Below are 20,023 nucleotides of genomic sequence, written 5' to 3'. Positions count from 1 at the left end.
AGGATCCCTGTAGATCCTTCTGACTCCAGGCTGACTCATCAAAAGGTGAGAAGAGGACCCTTGGGTGGCCACCCACAGCCACTGAAAGAGTGTGAAGACGAAGGAAACCATAGAGCCTCCCACAAGCTGCTGTTGGCAGAGTCCTGGCAGAATTACATTAATTTGAAGTTGCTCGGAGAACATCAATTGAGAGTTAGTAAATTAGCAGTCATATGAATCACACTCTAATATACTTCTATGCATACTGGCAATGAGGTCCTGCAGGCCTCATGACAACAGCCAGTTCATCCAGAAATTCTAAGCAACAGACTAATAATGGCCATAAAAAATCCTTAATTTAGTTATCATATAAGTGAATTTTTAAAAAATCCATTATATAAAACATTTACCTCTCCATAATCAAACTGGTGCTTCCTGAAATTTAAAAAGAATAAAATAAGTTATTGGAATGGTGAAATGAAAAGCTTCATTTATTACTGGTTTTATTTTGAAGAAAATTTTGGAAATAAAAATCTACTTGTGTCAAACTACAAACCCAAATCATCCACGGTAACAATTCAAAAGAAAAGTATACAAAATACAAATGCTGTGCCCTTAAGTCCAGTACAGTCCCTGGTCCAAGGAAGAGTTGACCAAGCACATGTAGAAGACCCCAGATACTGGAGAGGAACTGAAGCCAGGTCTAAAATACATCGATCTATCTGGCCTTGGGAAGTATTGGAGCAGCCATAGACCACAGCACTGAACTGGGTGCTACAATTTCAGTATGTCCCATTTTCATTTCATACATACAGCTTCACAAAAGACCCAGGAGGGAAGCAGAGGGGATCAGAATGCTCCTTCCTTTCCAGACAGAGGGAATTTCAGAAGCAAGGTCTCCTTTCTGGGGAGGGCTCCAGGGGTGTCCCACCATTGTCACGCATCATTACGCACACTCCAGGCCCTCCTTCTTCCAAACACCAAGTAGAAAGAGTTCAGAAATACAGGATTTTGAGGTCTGATCACAAGACGAGGGACAGAAGAGAGGTTCCAGTAGTCCTCATGAGAAGCTTTGGCTTCTGTATTATATGTCTCCCTGTAGGAGAGGTTTCTAGGGGGAGGGTTCAGGCTGGGCTGAGAGACAGCATTGTACAGTGGGTGGAGAGCCAGCCTCAGTCAAGAAAACCTGGGCTCAAGTCCCTTCTCTGCCATCTTTGTTCCCCAGGGAGTGGGGACCCTCAAAGACTAAGTAGCAAAGCAGGTGATGTCACTGGGGGAGGGAGGTTCCCCAAACAGGAGTCCCCTAACTTGGATGAAATCTATATTATAGGAAAAAGGATGGGAAGGAAAACAGTGTTATAACAGGTAAAGGGGAATAGATATGAGCAAATAAAGGAAAGGATAAATTTAAATGGAAGTGGATGGCACAAAGACTAAATAATAAAATACTACATAGCAGAGATTAACACAGAAATTAATATTTTAAAATGAATAACATAATTACCTTACATGTGTACGCTGCTTACACAACACACACAGAATATCATTAATAGTCTGTGAACACAATTTTTCAAAACTTCAGATTAATAATTTCAGAAAACAACCTATTTTCCAACATTTATATTTTCTAAATTAGAAAACTGAAAGTATAAAGAAAAGGGACAAATCAAAACACTAAAGAGAAACTCTTTATGTAAGAAGTGCTTTTTTTCTATTAAATTTAAAAATTCTAGATAACTAGCTCAAGGATTGATATTTGTAGGATTTAAGCACAAATTATCAATACAAGAACTAGGAAAGATCTCCTTCAAATAATAAATGATGAATTTATTTAAAATTCCACGATCAGAAGCAATCTCCCTATTTCCCTCAACCAATCATTTCCCCCTCTTTCTTTTCAAGTTTACAGTAGTAATGGCAGCACTAGTCTCCTAAAGTCACCCAAACAGGAAACGTCAGCATTACTGTTCATTCTCCCCCCTCCTACGCTACATTCCCATTAAGCATCCGCTGCTGAAGTCTATGTCATTTGAACCTTCTCCATCTTTCCCTTTCTTTCATCGCTGGCTGCACCAGCCGCATTCAAGTTATTTTTTTCTGTAACCCGATTGAGCTGGGGCAGAGAGAAAGAAAAACAAACTAGACTCAACTATCTCCTGATGGGCTTTAATAAGGCTTTGGCGGGGTGAGCGTGTGAAAAGCTGGGTAACAAGACTTGGAGAAAACAGGCAAAAACAATGTGTACCAATCTAGAGATCAACGACCTATCTGCCTGCAGTGATTCACAAAGAACAAACCTACCCTTTTAACAATGGCTGCAAACACCACGAGAACAACGGGAAGTAGCAATGTCCTTGTGTACCTCAAAGGAGTCTGAAATTCAAAGAGTATTTTAAGTTGGCTGATGATTATATTTTGTTTCAAGAACAATGATCAAAATATGAAATGAAGCTAAAAAGAAGTACTGGTATGGAAACTTAACAATTCTCTGAGACCTATTTTCCCATTAATTTCCATTGAAAAATTATATGTGCATTCCTTTAGAAAAGTCTTGTTTCATGTGTGATTAAAAACGTGATACTAAATCAAGGCTTGAGGGGGTGGCTAGGTGGCACAGTGGATAGAACATTGGCCCTGGAGTCAGGAATACCTGAGTTCAAATCCGGCCTCAGACAATAATTACCCAGCTGTGTGGCCTTAGGCAAGTCACTTGACCCCACTGCCTTGAAAAAAACTAAAAGAAAACAAAAACAAAAAACTAAATCAAGGCTTGAAATAGTGAATACTTGTGACCTGAAAAAGAATCATCTTTTTTTAATGTCATTCTTTTTTCTGACTTAACCAGATATGGAATTGAATGTTTTTGTATCACATGTCTTAAAAGTTTACACCTAAAATGTTAAAGCTTGTTTATGACTAAGGAAGAGTTGGAGAAGATCACCAAAAAACAATTAGATGATTTTGATTACATTAAATTAAAAAGCTTTTGCACAGATAAAACCACTGTAACCAAGATGAAAAGAAATGTAGTAAACTGGGAAACAATCTTTACAACTAATGATTCTGACAAAGGACTCGTTTCTAAAATATACAGAGAACTGAGTCATATTTTTAAAATAAAAAGCCATTCCCCAATAGACAAATGGTCAAAGAATATGCAAAGGCAATTTACAGATGAAGAGATCAAAGCAATCCATAGCCATATGAAAAAATGCTCCAAATCATTAATTATTAGAGAAATGCAAATTAAAGCTTCTCTGAGGTACCACCTCACACCTCTCAGATTCGCTAATATAACCAGAAAGGATAATGATCATTGTTGGAAGAGTTGTGGGGAATCTGGGACACTATTACACTGTTGGTGGAGCTGTGAACTCATCCAACCCTTCTGGAGAACTATTTGGAACTACGCCCAAAGGGCAACAAAAATGTGCGTACCCTTTGACCCAGCAATACCACTACTGGGTCTATATCCTGAAGAGATGATGAAAAAAGGTAAAAACATCACTTGTACAAAAATATTTATAGCAGCCTTGTTTGTGGTGACAAAGAATTGGAAATCAAGTAAATGTCCTTCAATTGGGGAACGGCTTAGCAAACTGTGGTATATGTATGTCATGGAACACTACTGTTCTATTAGAAACCAGCAGGAACAGGAATTCAGGGAAGCCTGGAGGCATTTGCATGAACTGATGCTGACTGAGATGAACAGAACCAGAAAAACACTGTACACCCTAACAGCAACATGGGAGTGATGTTCAACCTTGAAGGACTCGCTCATTCCATCAGTGCAACAATTGGGAACGATTTTGGGCTGTCTGCAAAGGAGAGTGCCATCTGTATCCAGATAAGGAGATGTGGAGTTTGAACAAAGTTCAAGGACTATTCCCTTTAATTTAGGCAAAAACATATCTTATTGTCTGATCTTGTCACCTCTTAGACTTCTTGTCTCTTCTCTAAGGATATGATTTCTCTCTCATTACACCCAATTTGGATCAAGGTACAACATGGAAACAAAGTAAAGACTGACAGAGTGCATTCTGGGGGGGGGGGAGTAAGATTGGGGGGGGAAATTGTAAAACTCAAATAATATCTTTAATAAAAATAAATTAAAAAAATAAAATGTTAAAGCTTGATCTATCTTTAATATCTAACTCTAGACTTTTATTTGTGGGAAACACTCTGGTAGTGTTATAAGAAACAGGACTAACAACATATATAATGTTATGTATAGTCAGCATTAGTGGGGAACACAAAGGACCCCATGGGAAATACTGATCCTTCTCTATTCTAACATGGAGGAGTGTGACTGTGCACACTGAAGAAATTACAAATGAACTGAAATATGTAATAAAATAAAAATAAATATTCATTTATTGCAACTCTGTTTTGCTGAATTTTTAGCTTAAATAGCAATGTGCTATGAAATTCTTGAGGAAGTATGGGCTTTGCAATCTCCAAAATGTCCTTCATTTGTTTCTCCAACATCATCCTAAAATCTATTTTCAACAAAATAATGAATCATTCTGATATCTGAATTTAGAATCACTTTTATAAAATTGAAATGTCCTCTAAAAGAGTATTTATAAAAAGAGCAAGAAACTGGTCTCAAAGCATATCCTGTCTTCTATGTAAAACCCAGAGCATTTTTAATTTTACAATCATTTAAAACAAAATAAGACATTATTCATAAACAAAGATGGAGTCTAAATGTTTTACAGAAAGTTAATAATAACAGGGATAGAACATTTTAAGGTTTCCAAAGAGCTTCATCTACATGATCTCACATGTGATTTGTGTAATGATAGTTATTGTCTTATCCCCATTTTACAGATGAGGAAACAGAAGCTGAAAGAGGTTAACTGACTTGACTATGGTGACACAGCTACTATATATCAGAGGAATGATTTAATTTAAATCTTTCTGACATAAGCAAAGCCCTACAGAGTCTGTATCTTAAAGACAACAGATACCACCTAAGCAGGCTTTCACCACAAGAGGAAAGAAGACAGAAGGCCTGGAAAGGAGAAAACTGATGGTTATTTTGATTATTTAAGGAATAAGAGTCCTTTAGGAGCTGTTTGTATCCACACTTATGGCTAAGTACTGTAATTGAGTTTCTTTTATTACTTGAGGACGTTACAATAACTATCTGACAGGATTTCTCTCACCTTGTTCTTTCATTATGAAGACAACAGAAAATTTCAATAACCATTTCTAGGTTCCAAAGAACCTTTATTCTTTAGCTCAAGGCTTAATAAATGATCTCATATTTATTAGTACAATGGAAATACACTCCAGAGGATTATTGTGTCCAACACTTTCATTTAAAGATGAGAAAAATGAAGCACAGAGTGGGTAAAGGGTTTGCCTGGGATCATTAAAATCTGGCTTTTTTTTAGCATCTCATATTAAATTACAAAAAACAAATTTACACATCAGATTTCAAATTCTGTTGTCCAATGAATGTATCATGTATTTACAGCTGTGTTTTGAAGTTTTTCTTACATTATTTTGTTATCTCTATAGCTTAGTGGAGCTAATACTAACTTTCAAATAAATGAAACAGAGGCACAAAAAAAGCAAGATTTAGATTTTCAAATAATCTTGATCCAACCTTTTCTCCATCATTTTACAGATAGAGAATTGTAGACTGACTTAGGCCCAAAGTGACCCAGAGATTGACAGCAAATTTGGAACTTCCAGCCTACCAGATTGAATCAACATACAGAAATGATAAGTTCATAAAATGAATAACACTTTAAAGAACTGAAAGCTCTCAGGAGAGTAACCAAAGAATTGAATTAAGGGATATGGTTGGTTCTTCAGAGAAGTCTACTTGATGGCCCTGCATTTATTTCTTCATCCACAAACTACTAATCTTATTTTCTTTTATTTATCAAAATAAAGTAGGAGTCAACCCTCAAGCACTTTGCTGAATGAACTTATCTTGAAGCCTTATTGCCTTCTTGGAGCAAAATGAATGGCTAAACAAAGAATCAACAAGGGGCAGCTAGGTGGCGCAGTGGATAGAGCACCAGCCCTGGAGTCAAGAGTACCTGAGTTCAAATCCAGCATTGGACACATAATGATTATCTAGCTGTGTGGCCTTGGCCAAGCCACTTAACCTAAAAATAAAAGAATCAAGAAAGGACACAAGGAAGCACATTCTAACCTCTTTTTCCATGAAGTCAAACTCTGCAGCACAGGTGTACATTAAAGTGTCAAAATCCTTGTAACTGAAGAATTTGGAGGTTAACAGGTTGCTTATGTGAGCCTAAGAGAAAAGAAAACATAAAGCAATTTGGCTAGTGATTCTTCAGTGCCAACATTTGGGAGATCACCATTAGGCTGCCTTAAGATGGGGCAAGGCAGTGGGACCCAGGCAACAGTTCAAATCCTTAACCCTAGTCTCCCTGCTTCTCTCCTCCTCTTCTCTTCTCTTCTCTCCCTTTTGCCGTACTTCATTGTGGCCTAAATTTCAATGTCTCATCTCCTCAATTCTTTGGTTGAAATGACTATCAAGGTTTGGCTTTGCAAGGAGGTCATTACGGTTTCTTAGCTGGCATCAACACTGTAAGCTACAGTACAAATTCTACTTAAAGTCTATTTTTACTGGTAGAAGACTGGAAATCCCTAAAATCTCAAAATACTAGGAACATATCAATAAGAACATGAACCAGTTATCCAGAACAGTAAAAGAAAGACGAGTAGCCCCTCAAAGCACTGGGATGCTGCACCAAGGGAGCCTTGGAGGACTTCTCTTTTGTCACAAGACAGGACAAACTGGAGCCAAGAAACAATACAGCAAAGTACAATGCAAGAAGCCTCAATCGATAATCAGGAAGGTGTGGATTCAAACATTGCTTCAGTCATGGTATTTAATCTGAGCCCTAGTTTCCTCATTTGTAAAACAATGAGCTCTGGACTAGATTACTAAAGTCCCCTTTAGTTCTAAATTCACTGATATCATGAAAATGCCTCTAAAATATATTTTTGTGGCTTCCTTAAGATGTATGTCCTCATGTATAAAAGTTTCAGCACACTTACACTATGGAAGATTAACTAAAATGTAATTATAAAAGAAAAGACTTTTAGAAAACTTCTAGAGACAAATATAATCATTCACAATGCATGTTTAGGGCATAAAAATCTTTACTTAGGTAAACTCACATATTAGGTTCTATAAACTAGTTTAATTTAGTAGTCATTTTTTAATCTCCAAGTAATAGCTTCAAACTGAGCATGATTCAATGAAATAATCACTTATCAAGTCTTCTCATGTATAAGCTAAAACATACTCACATCATCAGCAATGCCTAAGATTTTAGAGGTCAGGTACTTCAATAAGACTGTTCCAAACAACCAGGAACATCCTTGAATAACCTAAAAAAAATATAAAAAAAATTAGATTTCTTAAAATTACATAAAATAACTATGCAAGCCATAAAGGATAAAATGCATACTTTAATTACTTACAGAAGGTGATTACTTTAATGACTCAGTAAATATATCTTAATGAATATAGGGAAAGGAATGTCAAAATTAGTATGAAAGAGATTAAAATAAAATAATGCTATTAACAATTGGTGTTTCAAACTAGTGCATTTTATAGAAGGGATATATAGCAAGCAGAGTCGAATCATCCTTGCTTAAAACATGCCCACAAAACTATTTCATTATCAAACTTCTGCCCATCTGGCCTTGTCACAAGGGACATAAGAATGAAATAAACAAAATCAACATCTTCTCCCTAGTCATGTTTGCTTCATGCATACATTACAGACATAGTCACACAGAGGATGCTGCTGTGCCTCTGCCTTGAATTCTACTCAAATTTATTATCCTGAAGTTTGCTTGGAAGGAAAACAATTGTAAACAATAAGAATAACAAAACAGAGCAAAACCCCTCATTAGACCAGATGGCTCCTTACCCATAAGCTGAGTTCAGACACATTTGCTTTCAGGAAATGTGGTCTCATTGCCAGGATGCCCTACCAAAGGCAGAGAAAACACACAAGAAACAGCCAAGGAAAAGTTAGAATTGATAAATATTTGAAAAGAAAAAAAAATATGTAAAGTTCAGAGCTCTTAAGCATGTAAAAGATAATTAAGTTCCAAAAAGCCCAGGAATAATGAGTTGCCTTGCTTCTTGCCCCTCTCCAAAGGGGTTATGCTAGAGATTTCTTTAATACACAATGACTAAGCATATGCTTACTCCAAAATAATTTTTAAGTCATAATATTCCACATTCCAGCTAATGTCTAAATCTGAAACTCAAATTAGAACTTTCTGGTACATTTATGAATGGGGATTATATTTACATATCAACTCCAATCACTTCAAAGTTCTTACTGACTAGTTTGGACTGTCTCTTAGCAAATGAGAAGTGCTGACTTCCAAGGATTTTAATCTTTTAAAAATCAAGCAATCAATATTGTTAAATGACTGTGATGTACCAAGTACCATGCTAAGTGCTGGGGAAAGAAGAAGGAGGAGGAGGAGAAGGAGGAGAAGGAGGAGGAGGAGGAGGAGAAGGAGGAAGAGGAGGAGAAGGAAGAGAAGGAGGAGGAGAAGGAGAAGGAGAAGGAAGAGGAGGAGGAGGAGGAGGAGGAGGAGGAGGAGAGGAGGAGGAGAAGGAGGAGGAGAAGGAGGAGGAGGAGAAGGAGGAGGAGGAGGAGGAGGAGGAGGAGAAGGAGAAGGAGAAGAAGAAGAAGAAGAAACACCAAGCTAGTTCCTGACCACAAGAAGCTGATAATCTAATGGGGTAGCAATACAGCAAGCAAAGTTATACAAAGCAAGCTATGGACAAGATTAAAAACCATAGGGATCATTTCAGTATTTTCAGAATTGAGGCAACTGTAATCAAGGTCCAGGACTTAAATATTTTGTCTTCAAGGAGGGCAAAAAAAAAGTTTAGCAATGGACCTTGCTAAAGGTTTTGGATCCTCACACCACTCATGCCAATTTACTTCAAACTTTGCAAAAATAACATGAGATCAAACACCGAAAATCTGACAACTTAAGGAACACTTCATGAGAACCCCTTATTTCAATAAAATTCTGGTTTCAAACTCTAAGCACCACATAAATATAAATCCATGTGTTTATAGATAAACATATGTAAACAACAACATGCACTATTCTGAAGCTGCTATTTTAAAACTATTTGCATATAACACATACAAAATGTGTAAAATATACATAAATATGCACATACACATATTTTCACTTATAAGCCACATGGAACCAATCTGATTCATGTGAACTTGCCCACGTGGACAGTAGGCCTGCTTCCCCCTCCCAAGGAGTTCACCCCATATTTTCCCATTCCTTGTATCCTGAAACAGAAGGATGGCTCAGGACAGGAAGGACAGAGAGGGTAACAAAGTCAAGAAGCAAAAATTCAGACACCAAAGGATAAGGGACTTTTATCCGCAAGGTAAGCACCACTTTCTTCCCTTTTCTACTGTGGTGAGAAGGTTTCCAAAGTTATGCTGAACATTCAATCATTCCTTCATACATACAGGAAATCAGCTAGCACATAAAATAAAAACATAGTTCACTATTTATATGTAATAATAATTTTAAAAATTAAAAGTGTAATAGTAGGACTTCTCTTTGGGAAGTCATTTTTTGCAAAAGCACAGAGAATTACATGGGAAAAAGTCTTTAGTGTGAGAGTTGTTTAACCCTTTAATGGGGTAGCCCAACAAAGAAAAGTATGGGGTTATCTTTATTAAGACTAAGCTGAAGACAGAATGTTTTGAAATGTTTCAATTGGTTGGGTTTTACCTGTGGAAGAAACATTTGAGGATTCATTATTTTCTTTTTTGAAAAATTAATGGGTGGCACAGTGGATAGAGCACCGTCCCTGGAGTCAGGAGAACCTGAGTTTAAATCCAGCCTCAGGCATTTAATAATTACCTAGCTGTGTGAACTTGGGCAAGTCACTTAAGCCCATTCCCTTGCAAAAAAACAAAACAAAAAAGTAATTTCATTTTTTCCTGGTTATAGATATATAAACAATATAAAAATTTTAAAACTTTGAGTTCCAAATGCTCTTCCTTCTTCCCACCCCACCCCCTCCATTGAAAAAGCAAGTTATTTTCTATGGGTTAAATATGTGTGGTCATGCAAAACATTTTCATAATAATCATGTTGTAAAAGTAAACATAGGCTCCCTTCCTCCATCAAAAAAATAAAGCAAAAAAAAAAAAGTATGCTTCAACCTATATTCAGACAAACATCAGTTCTGTCTTTGGAGATAGACAGTATTCTTTATCATTAGACCTTCAGATCTGTTTTGGGTCACTGCAATGCTGAGAAACATAAAGTCATTCACAACTGATCATCCTAAAATATTACTGTTACTTTGTATACAATACATTTCCAATTGCGCCTGCTCATGTAAAAATTTGCAGGTTTTACTGAGAGTATTTTTCTCATCATTTCTTGTAGCAGAACATTCCATCATAATCACATATCACAATTTGTTTAGCCATTCCCCATATGATGGCCATCCCCTCAATTTCCAGCTCCCTGCCGACAGAAAAGAATTGCTATAAATATACTTATACATAATGACCTTTTCCTTCCTCTTATTCATCTCTTCTGGAATAAAGACCTGGTAGGGGCATTACTAGGTCAAAGGGTAGGTATGGCTTTATAGCCCTGAGAACATATTTCCAAACTCTTCCACAGAATTGTTGAATCATTTCACAACTCCTCCAACAGTACATCAAAGTCTCGTTTTTAAAAGGTTTTTACAAGGCAAATGGTGTTAAGTGGCTTGCCCAAGGCCACACAAGTAATTATTAAGAGTCTGAGGATGGATTTGAACTCAGGTCCTCCTGACTCCAGGACCAGTGCTCTATCCACTGGGCCACCTAGCCACCTCAATGTCTCATTTTCCCTACATCACTCCACACTTTTTGATTCCACACTTTGTGGTCATTTTTTCTTTCTGTCCTTTAGTCAATCCAATAAGGATAAAGTAGTACTTCAGAATTGTTCTAACTTGCATTTCTCCAATCAATAGATCAGTGGATTCTCTCAGTTTCTATTTTGCCTTCTGCTTCTAGGATATCAGGGCAATTTTCTGTAGGAATTCTTTAAAGATGATGTCAAAGGCTATTTTCCTGACCATGACTTTCAGGTATTCCAATAATTTTACAATTATCTTTCCTGAATCTCTTTTCCAGATCAGTTGTGTTTTGCAATGAGTTGTTTGACATTTTCTAATTTTTCATTTTTTTGGTGTTGAAGTAATGTGTCTTGAATTCTTGTAAAGTCATCAGCGTCCTTTAGCTCCATTCTATACCTGAAGTATTTGTTTTCCTCAGAGAGCTTTCTTATCTCCTTTTCCACCTGGCCAATTCTGCTTTCTAAAGCATTCTTCTCAATAACTTTTTGAACTGTTTTATCCATTTGACTTATGGTGGCTTTTAACATGTTTTATTCAGCATTTTTTTGGATCTCCTTGACTAAGCTGCTAACTTTGTTTTCATGTTTTTCCTGCATCTCTCTCATTTTTCTTCCCAATTTTGCCTCTACCTCTCTTAATTGATTTTCAAAATCTCTTTTGAGCTCTGTCATAGCCTGAGCGCAACTTCTATATCTCTTGGAGTCTTTAGATGCAGAAGTTTGGACTTCCTTATCTTCAGATTGAGTACTTTGATCCTCCTTGGGAACATAGACAAAGTATTTGTCCATGATCATGTTCCTTTGTTTTCTGTTTACTCATTTCCCCAGGCTGCGCCTGGTTTTGGAATGCTTCCTAAACTTTTGAGTTTTATTGGGACACCCCCGATCCATCAGGACCTCAATGTGTGAGGCTCTGACTGCTCTCCTTGTCTGTAAATGACCACAAGCACACTCCTCTGCCATGGGGCTGAGGCGGGGAGGTCCCTGTTCTATGGGGGGCCTAGAATGTGATCAGGATCTGAATGTGGTCAGAGTCCCAGAGGCCAGGGACAGAGAACAGACCTCGGAAGTCTCCCTCCACTCCCTTACCTTCAGTAGACTGAGTACTCAGGGCATAGCTTACCTAGAGGCTCCTGCTTGCTGGCCCCAAGGGTCTGCTTCCCTTTCCTGGATCTGGGATGCCGGCTGTGGTCGTGCTGAATCCACTGAGTGCCATGACCAGGCTTCATACTCGTTCTGGCAGAGGTCTCCCTGCTGATCTTCCAAGTTGTGTTTGGTTCTCCCTGGGGTGCAGGTCAGGAAATTGCTTCTGCTGCCAGGAGCCACGGCTCCCAGGAATCCTGGGGCTGTTCCCGAGAAGCTGAAGTTTCTTCACTGTGATAGGGGCCGCCCCTCTAACCCCATGGAACAGTTTTTCCACTATTTTCCAGGTTACCTTGGGCTGAAGAATTGCCTCACTGGATCTTTCTGGGGGTTTTGTCTATCAAAAATTTAGTTGGGAGTCATAATTTTAAGATTTTTGAAATATTTTGGAGAGAGCTCCTAGGACTGGCTCTTCTCCTGCCTCCATCTTGGCTCTGCGCCAGGCAAGTCACCCATTGGGTTCTTTCAATTTCTATTTTTACCCTCTGCACAGTTTTATCAGGGTAGTTTTTCTTGATTAATTCTTTTTTTGTTTGTTTGTTTTTAAGGTTAAGTAACATGCCCAAGGTCACACAGCTAAGTAATTATTAAGTGTTTGAGGCCAGCTTGAATTCGGGTCCTCCTGACTCCAGGGCTGCTGCTCTATCCACTGTGCCACCTAGCTGCCCCCCTCTGGTTCATTTCTTGAAAGATGATATCTAGGCTTTTTTTTTATCATGGCTTTTTCAGGTAATTCCAATAATTTTTAAATTCTCCTGGATCTATGTTCTAGGTCAAATTCTTCCAATGAGATATTTCATATTTTCTTCTAGTTTTTCATTCTTTTTTGTTTTATTGTTTCTTGATTTCTCACAAAGCCATCACCTTCCCTTGCTCAACTCTATATTTTAAGGAATTATTTTCTTCAGTGAGCTTTTGTATCTACTTTTCCATTTGGTCAATTCTGTTTTTTAAGACAGTCTTCTCCTCATTGGCTTTTTGGACTTCTTTTTCTATTTGTCCCTTTGTAGTTTTTAAGATATCATTTTCTTCAATAATTGTCGGTGTCTCATTAAGCTATTGATTTGGTTTTCATGATTTTCCCACATCGCTCTCATTTCTCTTCCCAATTTTTCCTCTACCTCCCTTACTTTAGATTTTCAAAATCCTTTCTGAGCTCTTCTATGGCCGGCCTGAGACCAATTCCTAATTTTCTTGAAGGCTTTAGATATAGAAGTTTGACTTTGCTCTCTTCTTCTGAGTATGTATTTTGATCTTGCTTATCCCCAGAGTAAATGTCTATGGTCAGATGTTTTTTCCTTCCATGTTTGCTCATTTCCCCAGCCTGTAACTTGACTTTAATTCTTTGTTAAGGTAGGGCTCTGCTTCCAGGTTAGAAGGTATGCTGTTGCAAGCTTTTAGGTTTTCTAGTAGCTATTTCTAGGGACCTGCAAGTTTTCATTCTTCCAAGGTGGTGTGATCTAAGGAGAGGTTTGTACCACTCTCTGGGACTGTGCTCTGGTCAGTGGGTGACTACAAGCCCTCCTTTTCTGCCCTGGAACTGTGAGGAGGGTCCCCACTCCCATGTGGCAGTAAGCTCTGTTGTGTTACTTCCTGAGAGTAGTGTGACTACTCTGTGACAGAGTCCTACCTCAGGGATAGCAAAGAAACCCCTGAAATCTCCTTCTGAACCCTTACCATCTGTGGACCAAGAGCTTTGGAAGCAGTTGCCTCTACTGAGTCAGTGGCTCTGGGGACTGCTCCTGATCTACCAGGGCCAGGTCTGTGCTGCTGGGCCCTGCGCTGGACCATGTTCCACTCTCACCCTGGTATGGCAGACTTTTCCTGCTAACCTCCCAAGTTGCCCTTGGCAATCTCTGGGCTGAGAGTTCTGGAACCATGAATTTGAAAATAGACCAGAAGGGCTGTGAAAACATGATTCCTCTATGACCCAGCAGTGCCACTACTAAGCCTGCATCCCAGAGAAATTTTTTTTAAATGTAAAGGACCTATTTGTACAAATATATTTATGGTAATTATTTTGTGGTGGCTAAGAACTGGAATTAAGGAGATGCCCATCAATTGGGGAATGGCTGAATAAGCTGTAGTATGTGACTGTAATAGCATACTTTTGTGCTAAAAGAAATGACAAGCAGGATGACTTCTTAAAAACTTAGAATGGCTTACATAAACTGATACAAAATGAAGTGAGTAGAACCAGGAGAATATTGTACACAGAAATAGCAATATTGTATGAGAAAGAATTGTGAATGACTTAGCTTTTCTAGGCGATACAATAATCCAAGACAATTCTGAAAGACTCATGATGAAAAACACCATCTTCCATCAGAAAAAGGACTTACCCTCTAAGAATACTATTTTTCACTTTCTTTGTTTCTTTTTTTATTTGAGATTTCTTGAACAAAATGACTAACATGAAAATGTTTTACATGATTGGATGTATTTAACCTACATTTGTTACTCACCATCTCAGGGAATGGGGTGGGAAGGGAAAGAGGGATAGAATTTTGAAATCAAAACTTAAAAAAAAGAATGTTACATCTTTTTTTTATATTACACTGGGGAACAAAGAAAATACTATTTAAAACTAAAATAACAGAACAGACTAAGGCCTAGTCAAGTTGTTCATCTGAATCTGAGGGGAGGAGTTTCACACACTTTTGAAGGGACAAATCTGGACAAACTAATAATGATGAATAGTAAACTTGCGGCCATGGAATCCCTTGCCTTTTTGGTAAAGATCAAAGAAACAAATGACCCTGGATTAATGATGAACTCCATGTCAGGTGAGACCAAAAACAAAGTACACATTGAGAAATACTTACCCAGATAATAACCAAAGAAGAGGCATAATAAGAAGTCAGCAACATTGAGTTTCCAAACATCAAAATAAAACAAAATGCAAGAGAGATCTGAAAAACAGAAGGAAACAAAATTAGCATAGAACATTTATTATTATTATTATTAAGAATGTATAAAGTAGTGAATAAGTCAGTTATATAGAAAACAAACAATAATCTCAGCAGAAGTTTTCATTAACTAAATTTATGTGTAATGTTGGATAAATTTGTCTAGAATATTAATGCATTTTTTGGTTACAAATAAAAGTGGAAATCTAATACCAAATGTCAGATGTGTGCATTGCTGTTGTTTGTATTTCATTCTCAAAGCCTCTGACATCAGGGAATTAGCTTTGAGGGAGGGGAACCTGTGCAAAGTCACAAGTCTCACTTTGTCCTCCAGAGCCATATGTGTAAACCCTATTGAACTTTAAGCTAATTTGAAATTATATTATGATTTAGTCTAATGAAATTCAACAAAAAAAGACCCACTACATAAAAAGGAAATAGGTAAGGGACTAGCACTTTCCAGGGAACTCCATGAAGTAAGTATAGACAATGGAAAAAAAAATAAGAACTAATGGATTCAAATACAGATGCTTCTTTTTTTCCCCTGCTTGTCTTTGAGAATCTACTGCATTCAAGGATTATCATTTCAACAACTTAGCTTCATTTAAGATTTTAGTTTATACTTGGCTTGAGTTTAGCCTTAAATAAGGGAAAGTAGCAGCTAAACAGAGAGCTTGGTTAAAAGAATGGTAATGTATTTAACAGAGCCCTTCAATCCTACAGAAAAAGCATCCTGGTAATCCAAGAAGTTAGCAAAATCAAAACTGTGATAACAAAACAAGGAGAAACAGAACTGGAAGAAAAAAATTGTATTGGAGGTAATACTCAACTGCACTGAACTTTGCATTTTTCAAAATTCATAGGCAATAGTTTTCCATTTACCTCCTCAAATGCTACTACATCTATTAAGAATGTATAAAGTAGTGAATAAGTCAGTTATATAATGTACCTAGTGTAGTAAGTTCCTTTGGTTAACCTATTTAAAAGAGCAGCCACTTACTACAATACCAATTTGAAATAAAAATTGTCCATGTTATGCAATAATGCTATAAATAATCATTTTATTAAGACAATTAAGCCTCAGTTTTAAAAGTTACTTTAGCACTAGGATAATTTTATTTTTTAAAAGAAAAGTAAACATTACCATGTGAATGTAAATGATCTTCTTTAATTTACATAAATCAATGTAACCCACAACATATACAGCAAATAATGATGCTATCTGAAATTACAAAGAAATATAATTCAATGGTTAAAAGCAAAATTGTACACATAATTTTCAGTGTCTTTCTTCTGAAAAGGAATTTACCACTGCTTTAAAATAGAAACTATAAAATATAGAAATAATTCTAAGCATATTAATATTTAGAAAAACTATTTTGTATTTAGAGTTTTAAAAAATTGAAAAAAGGAAATGAAAAATGATATGCTTTAATAACCCTATCTCATGTAGTGATTGTTAAATATTTCATAAGCAAAGAAGAAGAAAAGCTTAGTTTTACATTGCTGGAACGCACTTATATTTATACAAATAATAGGTCACCTTAATATAAAGCGTCATGGCACAAGCCATGCTCCATACATTTCCGCCTCTCACACTCACAATGAATTCACAAGGAATGAGTTCGACAGGAAGGAGAAGGAAGGAGCATTTTGGCTATTCAAGTCCACCTGAGGCTCAGGTTGAGGGGCCTTCCTGAACTCTCCAGTTCAAAATGCTCTTTTTCTCAGTTCTTCATTGAATGATTTTTACTGCTCTGTCCTTTACTGGCCATACCCTATCTTGTCAATTCCTTAGTCAATAGTAAACTCCTCTAGTGTGGGGCTTATGTCATTTTTCCTTTTTGTAATTCCAGCCTAGCCAGTAAGATTGTCAACACATGGATTACCAAAAATCCATTAAGTCTTAACTATAAGTGCAAGGGATACAAAGAAAAGCAAACAAAACAAAACAACAAACTCATCACATTCACTCATCCATCCGTCCATCCACCCACCTATCTAAATGTGTGTTTGTGTGTGTATCTCTGCACTCTGGGAGCTCACAATTTATAACATCAAACTAGAAAGGATCATACAAGATATAGACGGGGTAGATGGAAGTTTTCCTCTGAGGGAATACACTAGCAGGGCTTGGGAAAGAATACTGACTCCTCCTAAAGGCTTTTGTGATAGTGTTTTTAATACCCCTCCTTCTGTGCTAACTTTGGAAACATTTAAAACAGCTAAATTATAATACAGTGATTCTTCTAGTATAATATTTCTTTCAGTCAATTCAGATTTTAACATCAAAATAGCAACAAGTTCACTCATCTAATGAAATGGCCTGGGAAAGACCTTCCACACAAGATGGCAAAAAAGGAAGCCAGGGAACTAGAGAGGAGGTGAGGAAGAAGAGCATCGCAGAAACAGGGAAGAAGCCTTTAGGAGGAGAGAATCAACAGTATCTAAGACTGCACAAAGGTCAAAAAGGATGAGCACTGAGAAATGGCAATTAAAATATCACTGGTAACTCTGAATTTCAATTGAGTAATGAGGTTTGAGATCACAACACAATGACTTGAGAAATGAAAGAAGGGAAGTGGAGGCAGTGAGTATGGACAGATTTCTTGAGGAATTTAGTGAAGAAGAGAAGGAGAGAGGTAATATGGGAACCAGCACAGGTAGATCAAAGGAGGAAGGTGATATGGGCATGCTTGGAAGGTACACAAAAGGAGCCAGTGAGAGGAAGAGATGGAAGAGAAGAGACTAAGAATGACAATGAAGATATCTGTTAGAAAAGATGGGATGGGAATTAAGAATGCTGTCCTGGGTGAGGAGAAGGACCATCTCTTTCAAAAGCTGCAGTGAAGGAGATGGAGGAAGAAGAGGGACACTCAAAAGACAGTCTCAGTCTGTTTAGGGAGGTACAAGGCAAGGTGCTTAGCAGAGAAGACTGCAGTGAGAGAGGCTAGAGGAAGAACAAGGTTGGTAAGAAAGTGGGAGAGCACATTCGTCAAAGAGAGGCAGAATGTGAGAATAATGACACAGATTTGTAGAGGATCTAATCAGCACATTGCTGAGTTCATTAGATAATACACTAAATGAGTAATTCTCATTTTACATAGGAAGAAACTGAGGCTCAGAAAGATTAAATAACCAGGTCAGAGCATATGTCCACTAACTTCAGATCAAGTATTCTCTGGACTAGAAAAAGCATGCTGGCCTCTAGAAAACACATTAGTCAAATAAGAGCATATCTAAGTAGTTTTTATTCCAACAATCTATGCCACGGGCCGATATCTTGTTAAATGAATTAGTCTCCACAAAGTCTCATCAATAAAACTCATAGAAAAGGGAAAGCAATTAATCAACTCTGAAAAAATGCTTATGGATTTAAAAAGAAGAAGATTTGGCCAGACATTGATATGCAGTGAAAGGCAAGTCTATGAATACTGGATCTGGACCAAACGCAGTAGGGAGATGAGATGGCTGGATGGCCATTTGAGAAACCGGGCAAGGCTCTCAACAATTCACCACTGTTTAACCTTCAAAAATCCACGTGACAGCTGCTGCTCTTCCTGTCCTACTCTATAGCTGCCTATCAATGCAACACTATGATCTCAGAGGGGTCAAAGTGAATCTAAGGACAACCGGAAGATATGTGGCAGATCTAAGATGACTGCAGAATATTCTCAATGGTCCCCCAGGATCTGAAGATTCTGAGCAGAAAGTCAGTCAATCAAATGGTAAGAATAAGAAACTATGACTAGACAGAGAGCAGAAATACTACATTGCCATCCTCAAAACCTGCAAAAGAATCTGCCTCTCAGGCATGTCCTTTATGGAAGACCAAGTGTAGAGCAGAGAGAAGAGCTCTGGAGAGAAGTTGGGGAAGGGCTGTGCATTCCATTACTGGAAGAGGACCCACACCAGCTCAGACTCAGAATATGCAGAATCTTAGAAATCATCTTGTCCAATGAAATAATGGATTATTAGCCATCAGAGTTTGGTCTGATAATTTTAGCACCCACAATTATAGAAAATTAAACTGTAATTGATGATAGCTTACAAGACAAAAATGTAGATAATTCATGTTTTTTAAAAAATTTGCATACCTGAGTGAGAAGGACAAACTGAGCAAACTGCCAAGGAAGCATGAAAAATATATTTGAAATACAGAGTGCAATCAAGCTTCCTCTATAAACATTCGTAGCCCTAGAAAAAGATAAAATGAAAATGAGTTTAATTACAAAATTATAAAACACATTGAGCCAGACAATTCCCCCACCCTGATAAAAAAAATCACACAATCTTATGCAGTCATATTTTAAACTAGATGCATTAATGGAATATAAGTATAAAAATGAACTTTGCTATTGGTGGTGGTATTCAGTTGTTTCAGTTATGTCCAAGTCTCCATGATCCCATTTGAAGTTTTATTGGTAAAAATACTGGAATGGTTTGCCATTTCCTTCTCCAGTTCATTGGATAGATGAAGAAACTGGGACAAAGAGCGTTAAGTGACTTGCCAAAGGTCACATAACAAAGAAGTTCCTGGGACCAGATTTGAATTCAGGTCTTCTGGGCACTAGGTCTGGCCCATTTTGCCACCTAACTTGCTTGCTTATTTTAGTTTTGTTGGACTCTTCATGACTCTATTTGGACTCTTCATGACCCTATTTGGGTTTTTCTTGGCAAACATATTAGAGTGGTTTGCCATTTTCTTCTCCAGTTCATTTTACAGATGAGGAAACTGAGGCAAACAGGGGTAAATGATTTGGCCAGAGTCACAGAGGTAAGTGAAGTCAGATTTGAACTCAGGAATATGACTCCAGGCCTTGTACTCTATACACTGCTTCCCACTAACATAAAAGAATTTGGATTATTTTAAGAAGGTGAAATATACATGAATTATTTCATATTTTACTGGATTTACTATGCCAAATATTCAAATGGTTCTACTGTCTTAAAGATTTAGATACTTCCTCCACTGATAGAACTTATTCATGATTGCCAATCCTACGGACACATGTCCTCTGACAAGGTCCCCCACAAGGGATCCTCCCAACATCCTGGAAGACTTT

At 37.4% G+C, this 20,023-nt stretch overlaps 1 protein-coding gene across 1 annotated transcript in view; it reads right to left on the bottom strand.

Annotated features, from left to right (window-relative positions):
• Positions 1-20,023, bottom strand: part of LOC141496391 (protein C-mannosyl-transferase DPY19L1) — a 125,109-nt gene that overhangs the window by 29,365 nt on the left and 75,721 nt on the right. Inside the window, exons 9-17 of the mRNA XM_074198922.1 lie at positions 19,055-19,154; positions 16,102-16,179; positions 14,874-14,960; positions 7,914-7,973; positions 7,285-7,365; positions 6,155-6,256; positions 2,281-2,352; positions 1,484-1,533; positions 390-414 (exon numbers count right to left, since the gene is read on the bottom strand). Of these exons, the coding sequence (XP_074055023.1) occupies positions 390-414; positions 1,484-1,533; positions 2,281-2,352; positions 6,155-6,256; positions 7,285-7,365; positions 7,914-7,973; positions 14,874-14,960; positions 16,102-16,179; positions 19,055-19,154 (655 nt within the window). The remainder of the gene's footprint in view (positions 1-389; positions 415-1,483; positions 1,534-2,280; positions 2,353-6,154; positions 6,257-7,284; positions 7,366-7,913; positions 7,974-14,873; positions 14,961-16,101; positions 16,180-19,054; positions 19,155-20,023) is intronic.

This window comes from Macrotis lagotis, chromosome 8 (genome assembly GCF_037893015.1).
Source record: "Macrotis lagotis isolate mMagLag1 chromosome 8, bilby.v1.9.chrom.fasta, whole genome shotgun sequence".
NCBI classification, from domain to species: Eukaryota; Metazoa; Chordata; class Mammalia; order Peramelemorphia; family Peramelidae; genus Macrotis; species Macrotis lagotis.
This window is presented reverse-complemented; position numbering and strand designations above follow the sequence as displayed.